The sequence below is a fragment of the Chanodichthys erythropterus genome, chromosome 5 (genome assembly GCF_024489055.1).
Source record: "Chanodichthys erythropterus isolate Z2021 chromosome 5, ASM2448905v1, whole genome shotgun sequence".
Taxonomy (NCBI): Eukaryota; Metazoa; Chordata; class Actinopteri; order Cypriniformes; family Xenocyprididae; genus Chanodichthys; species Chanodichthys erythropterus.
The window spans coordinates 38514927-38522353 of record NC_090225.1 but is presented as its reverse complement, the minus strand read 5'-3'; the positions used below and the strand labels follow the sequence as shown (position 1 = coordinate 38522353).

The following is a 7427-nucleotide window of genomic DNA, read 5'->3' as shown; positions in this document are numbered from 1 at the left end:
GCAGCCCTCCACCAGTGGGGGCTTTATGGCAGAGTGGCCCGATGGAAGCCTCTCCAGTGCAAGACACATGAAAGCCTGCATAGAGTTTGCTAAAAAACACCTGAAGGACTCCAAGATGGTGAGAAATAAGATTATCTGGTCTGATGAGACCAAGATAGAACTTTTTGGCCTCAATTCTAAGCGGTATGTGTGGAAAAAACTAGGCACTGCTCATCACCTGTCCAATACAGTCCCAACAGTGAAGCATGGTGGTGGCAGCATCATGCTGTGGGGGTGTTTTTCAGCTGCAGGGACAGGACGACTGATTGCAATTGAGGGAAAGATGAATGCGGCCAAGTACAGGGATATCCTGGACGAAAACCTTCTCCAGAGTGCTCAGGACCTCAGACTGGGCCGAAGGTTTACCTTCCAACAAGACAATGACCCTAAGCATAGAGCTAAATTAACAAAGGAGTGGCTTCACAACAACTCCGTGACTGTTCTTGAATGGCCCAGCCAGAGCCCTGACTTAAACCCAATTGAGCATTTCTGGAGAGACCTAAAAAATGGCTATCCACCAACGTTTACCATCCAACTTGACAGAACTGGAGAGGATCTGCAAGGAGGAATGGCAAAGGATCCCCAAATCCAGGTGTTAAAAACTTGTTGCATCTTTCCCAAAAAGACTCATGGCTATATTAGATCAAAAGAGTGCTTCTATTAAATACTGAGCAAAGGGTCTGAATACTTAGGACCATGTGATATTTCAGTTTTTCTTTTTTAATAATTCTGCAAAAATGTCAACAAGTCTATGTTTTTCTGTCAATATGGGGTGCTGTGTGTACATTAATGAGGAAAAAAAAATGAACTTAAATCATTTTAGCAAATGGCTGCAATATAACAAAGAGTGAAAAATTTAAGGGGGTCTGAATACTTTCCGTACCCACTGTATTTAATTTTGATCATCATTAAGGTTTTTTTTTCATTAAAAAAAAAAAATATATTTCATATGTTTGCCAATGGTGTGGTTGAGGAATTTTGCTGTAAATAGTAAAAAAAAAAAAAAAGGTACTTCATATCCCCCAAAACACAGCATAAACATATAGATGAGAAGAAAAGGGGGAAAAATTATATAATTTGTATTATTAAAAATGTATAATTTTAATACAATTGCTCTCTAAATATTTGAGGTCATATGGCACCATTATTGCATTTCTCATGTTTGCTTTTCAATAATAAAAAGTCAAATGACTCATTAAACAGATTCCACTGCAAATTTGCATACACAAAAAGAATAGATACAAATTAAAAAGATTACAAAGTAATTATATAGCATGCATATTCTGAAAAGTTTAAGTTACCATGGTCATACCATCAAAGAGTGTACAAAGTAAAGTTTGTGCTCTGTAACAAAACACCAGCACAACCATCTGGTCAATGTTGCACAACAAATGACATGAGTTTGGGGGCGGGACTATCTGTTTGTGCATCCAGTGGAAGATGGGGGGAGTGTTCATTAAAATCTGTTTTTTCACCATGGAAACAAATGATTGCCATTTCCTGCATGTATAATGACAGGACAAAATAAAACATGATGGATATGGTTTAAATACAGCTGTTTTTGTTATTCCAGTAAAGAGTTCATGGGTTTATGAAAGCAAGCAAGCAAGCAAGAAAGCAAGAAAGCAAGAAAGAAAGAAGGAAGTAGATTACGTTTCTCGTCTGTTTCAAGTTTTGTTAATTATCTAGTTCTTTGTATTTAAGCCCTTAGTTTCCTCTGTTCATTGTTCGGTCTTGTTTTGGTTTATGTGATTATACTATGCTGTATTTATCCTAGTGATCTACTGAGTGTACAGTTTTGGATTTATTCATTAAAGACAGTTTGTTAATCTCCATCATTGTGTGTTTACTGCAGCAGCCACACATTACAGAATGAAAGATCAGTATCACCAAGACTTCACTCTTCCATCTTGATGTCACTATGACATACAAGAGGAAGCTAGGCAAGCTCTGGGCGGTCATTGCTCTCAAATGAGAACACTGAACCTGAGCTGAGACAACTTTATTTACATTCTCTGCTTACATCTCAGTGAGTCTGAATTGGAAAACTAGTCACTAGTGAACTCTGGTAAGTCAAAACAATATTTGCTCAAAAGGTGGACTTAAATGTTTTATTAAAGTGTTAAGTTAAATGTATGTACTATGTTAAAAATAGGGCTTGGAAACCTAATATACTGTGCTGTTCAGTGTGTTTTAGTTGTGCTGTAGTTTTTCTAACATTTTTGCTGAACCAATTTCTACTGAGCAGCAAGAGCACTTATATTTTGGTCATTATTGCATATCTGAAAAAAAAAAAGAAAGAAACCTTGTTAAAACTGGACAATGTAAGGATATCTCAGAATGTGTCAGAATTGGGTAAGACTTTAATACATGTACATGTTATCGTGCATTATGCATTATTGTCATTATGACTTGAGACAGAGAGAGCTTGTTTTGAAGCAACTTCTGAGCAGTTGTTTTCACAATCTCTGCTTACATCTAAGTGAGACAGAATCAGCATACTTGTCAGTTGCCAACTCTGTTAAGTCATGAGAAACTTTTCTTACTTAAATTCAAGAGCTCCACTCAAAGTTGGGTTATTTTAATGCCAAACTGTAGCTCAAGGTAACATGAATTAAAAAGGTAAATTAAAAAAAATAAATAAATAAATTCAATTAGAATATCAACAGCAACAACAACAACAACAACAAATAAATTGTAAGACTGTAAGAAACCACGATCCAATGATTCCCTGATCCAATAACAGAACACTTAAGTGCTGAATAAAAATTAAAGTTGGCCTTGTATGTCAATGTTACAGGCAGGATAACTTTGAGACAGTTATGTTAAACCATAACACAAAAATCCGACCAAGCTATCAGTTTCCTTCCAAATTATAATGTTGTCTGTAGAAACAACACTCTAAAAAAAGACTGTAAAAAATAGGGCCCAATGAACTGTTAATATGAAGGAATTTTATTGACTAGGAGTTTTACCCTCATTTTGCAATTTTGTTGTGTTCTAGGCTAAAAGAAATATCAGTAAACTAAGTCCTGCCAGAAAATTACAAGTACCTTTTCTGTTTTTTTCACTAATTTTTTTTTCTTACAGTGAATGCTGGCCTTGTTTCCCACCAAAACTGAGAAAACATGACTTCACTTTAATTAGTAATAGTAATCGGTAGTAATATTTATTCAATATATATAATTATAATCATTATAGCAAATATTCCAGAGGTACTTGGTGCATCACCAATTAAGGCAGCCATTTTGAAGTGATGTTGTCATAAATAAAAATAAAAAAAATAAGCACTAAACTGCAAGAATATTTTCTCTGCAAACATTATTGTATATTGTTAAACAATTTAAGAAAGAAAGAAAGAAAGAAAGAAAGAAAGAAAGAAAGAAAGAAAGAAAGAAAGAAAGAAAGAAAGAAAGAAAGAAAGAAAGAAAGAAAATAAATAAATAAAGAAAGATGTATTAGTAAGACATCACACTTCCATCTTGATGTCACTATGATATACAAGAAGAAGCTTGATTTAAGGCAAGCTCTGGGCGGTCATTGCCCTCAAATGAGAACATTGAACTTGAGCTGAGACAACTTTATTTATACTCTGAGTCTCTGCTTACATCTGAGTGAGATTGAATCAGAAAACTAGTCAGTAGTGAATTCTGGTAAGCTCAGAAGTTAGACTCATTTTTTTTATTAAGTTAAATTTATTTACTGTAAAAAAAAAAAAAAAAAAAAAAAAAAAAAAACCCTGACAGTGCCATAGAATAATCTGTAAGAATAAAAGGAAATCATGCGTGATGGTTTAAACATCCGTTCTCTAATAGTTGAATTGTCTTTTATAAATCTGTCAACTTTTGTGGATGCCATGCATCATTTAAAGGGTTAAAATTCACTTTGGTGTAGAATTATTTCAAGTTGTGGGTGCTCATGCAACAGTACTTTTAACTACTGACTTATGAAACTGCTGTTAATCTAAAACAACTGCTTCAGCATTTTACACTAAGCAGGAAGACACACTTCCTTATATACCACAAACATCCTCCATTGTTGCAACAAGTTTACTTCTACTTCGAGGGGAGAGTGAGGAGTGTTGTAACACAAGTTAGTTGTAACACCATCATTTTATCTAATTAGAAATTTGTTCCTGAGGTGAAAGCAGAATGGTACTTTTGTTGCAGAATTGTGTTGAACTGTGAAATGTATTTACAGAAACTACACAGCAACTCTGACTGTTGAACTACCATGACGTCGAACAACACTGTACATCACTGTGGTATGTCAACTCAGAACCTGGTTGCAGCCATCCTTCCTCCTTTACTCATCATCGAGCTGTTACTTGGACTACCTGGTAATGTCTTGGCACTGTCAGTCTTCAGCAAAAACTTTAAATCTTGGAGGGCTAACGTCATGTTCCTCTTCAACCTGGTTTTGTCTGATTTTCTGCTTCTGGTGAGCCTACCCTTCCGTATTGACAACTTCATACGTGGCGAGAAGTGGATATATGGAGACGCATGGTGTCGGGTCAACCTATTTATGCTGTCAGTCAATCGTTCGGCCAGCATTGCCTTCATGACCGCTGTGGCTGTTGACCGCTACTTTAAAGTGGTCCATCCGCATCACAAAATTAATCACATAAGCACAAAACAAGCAGCTGGGGTTGCCTGCCTCATCTGGAGTGTTGTGATATCTCTAAGGATCCCTTTGCTGGCCAACAATCTTCTGAGTGTGAAAAATAATGATTCTCATTGTAGGAGCTTCAGTAACTATGAGAAACCACCACTAGGCATCTACCTGCATTATGCAGTGTTTATTTCAGAGTTCTTTGTGCCTCTAGTACTTCTAGTCTTCTGCTCTGTTCGAATTGCATGTATCCTACGGTCTCGCCAGATGGACAAGGACAAGAGAGGGCAAAGGGCTATTCGAACTGTACTAGTAATCGTTGGGGTTTTTGTCTTCTGTTTCTTCCCTAGCATTGCCACAGGATTGACAACACTCTATTTTAAAAGTCTTGGTGATAAGTACTGTAAGGCTTATAATCTCACTGGTCAGCTGTTCTCTATGTCCATAGCCTTTACCTACCTAAACAGTGCTCTGGACCCGGTCATCTACTGCTTTTCCAGCTCTATCTTCCGCAATTATTTGAAAAGAGCCATAAACCAGTCGGGATTAATGAAGCTACAGATGAGCCGACGGGACAGTATGCCCAGCGGAAGTGATTGAATGGACTGGGGTTTTATGAGCATTGATGCAGTGTTACTGCTTAATATACAATGACTTTTTCATTATAGTTTTGTTTGTCTAGTTTTCTTTATTAACATATGACATATGTAATAACGCATGTAGTATTATATTTTTGGACATTTTTTTTATGATGCATATAGTACAGAAATTGTATATAATACATCATGCCATGATCTGCTTTTAATGTAATTAATAAATTAAAAAATAAATAAAATAAAGCCATATAACAATGATAATGAAAATATATATATATTATTATTGTTTTTTTTGTTGTTGTTTTTTTTGTTTTTTTAGAAATTTGGATAAAGAAATAAATCTGTGGACAGAAAACATGGGATTCATTTATTAATTATTTTATAAATATCTTAATATATATTTCAATATTATCAGTGTAGGTAGATCTGTTTGGATAATCCCAATTTCTCATTACAGTGTCTCTGCTGGCATCCATATTATAATGAAATAACTTATTTGGAGCTCTCCTGTGGAACTCCTGTGGATATGTATTAAATATTGGTTAAGCCTATAGTGTAACAACAAACCCACTGGCTTATTTGAGTACCTTACCAACTAAATGAACAGTCTTTTGCTCTATTAATTATCAATTATTATAAATTATGAATATATCAAGTAGCATACTAACAACAATTTACATTTTCTTGTTTTTTATCCATAATTCAGATTCTATTTTTACAGAAACTGTTTTTTAAAAATGATTTCGTAACAGCTTGAGCTAAACACACTTCCTCAGTTATAATCCTTTGTTAGTTATAATTTTGTTACCCATATATATATATATATATACAGAGTTCAAGCATGAAACTCTAACCAGGCACGCTGTTGGCACGGGGGACCCCCGCAGTTTTGAAAAGAAAGAAATCGACCCCCGCACTTTTGATAAGGGTTGCTTCAATCAGTCACAATATATCATCTTTTAGCTTAGGATATTTTCTTTCAAATGAGACCATTTTCACATTTCTGTGAGCTTTTCTTCGTAAATAATCAACTGTTTTGTCACGGATGTGAACAGGAAATGCGCTCTCAAACGGAGAAACACGCAATCTCCAAGCAATCGATCACAGAGTGCTAACGTTTTAGGACAGGTCGATGGTATGTAAATCATGGCCGAATGTTAGCGTTTGTCAATCAAGCCAAACCGTCCATTTAGAAAACCGAGAAATTTGACACTTTAAGGTAATGAGGCTGCTCAGGTTGACGCGCGAGCTGGCTTGACTGAAGTTTTGTGAGGATTTGTAGTTTATGGACTGTTTTAATTTCGGTAATTACATCTAGAAAGTCACCTCGACCGGCAACACAGTGGGGAGGACGCACGAGAGGAGACCTGCGCGTTTAATTGTTATGTGTATACTGTAATAATGCATTGACAAAGCTTATCAGTGGCGTGCACTTTGATCGCGAAAGTGAAAGTGCCCCTTTGCATCGCGGTGCCCCCGCGTTCCCATTTCTCTCGATGTAAACCGTAAGCTCCAGTCCATTACAATTTAGGGCCCTGGTATACTTCATTTCCTGCATTCCGCTCAGTCTCGCGCACGAGCCTTTCAAACTCCTTTGCCCATGAGTGCGGAAAGACGTGTTCGGTATGCACACGTGCACCATCCGTGGTCATAACAATAACAATCTCAATCTCAACCTGGTGGATGCCTTTGTTTTATTTAAGAACCATATTTTCTCTTGTTTATGCAGAAAGGGAGTTAGGGAATTGTGTTTGTATTTTTATTTAATTTTCTTTTTTGTAGGTAAGTTATCCCTTAACTTTAAGAATCCTTTTGTTTATTTTGGCCCCTCCCCTCCTGAAGTCTTTTTGTTGATTCCTATCATTTGGTTAATTAATCTTGTTACCTTTGAATCTTGTGTTATTGAGCATTATTGTACCTGCCCTGGGACCTGGAGACGGCGGTTCTCTCATTCTCTCCACTTTTTTTTGTTACTTGTTGCCGCCTCTTACCCCTGTATTTTAAAGAGGGACTCGTAACAAATGGGGGCTCGTCTGTTTCTGAAATAAATGGAAGCTCGTTTGTTCATCCAGTTTTTCGTGCAAAATTGTGAATCTTTTCCCCCACTGCTCCGTAACAAATGTATGAACGTCACTTCTAAATCCAGGATTTGGTCTCATACATCGCAGCTCAGGTGAGTGC

General features: G+C 36.4%; 1 protein-coding gene across 1 annotated transcript; it reads left to right on the top strand.

Annotated features, from left to right (window-relative positions):
* The first annotated feature begins 1644 nt into the window (after positions 1-1644).
* hcar1-3 (hydroxycarboxylic acid receptor 1-3) lies at positions 1645-5830 on the top strand. Its single transcript, XM_067387020.1, has 2 exons — positions 1645-2107; positions 4240-5830. Exon 2 carries the CDS (start codon positions 4273-4275, stop codon positions 5248-5250), a length of 978 nt encoding a protein of 325 aa, XP_067243121.1. The 5' UTR covers positions 1645-2107; positions 4240-4272; the 3' UTR covers positions 5251-5830.
* The last annotated feature ends 1597 nt before the right edge of the window (positions 5831-7427 follow it).

Bases quoted from the DNA above. Each gene is read 5' to 3' on its own strand.
- hcar1-3 (XM_067387020.1), top strand. From the start codon at position 4,273: ATGACGTCGAACAACACTGTACATCACTGTGGTATGTCAACTCAGAAC.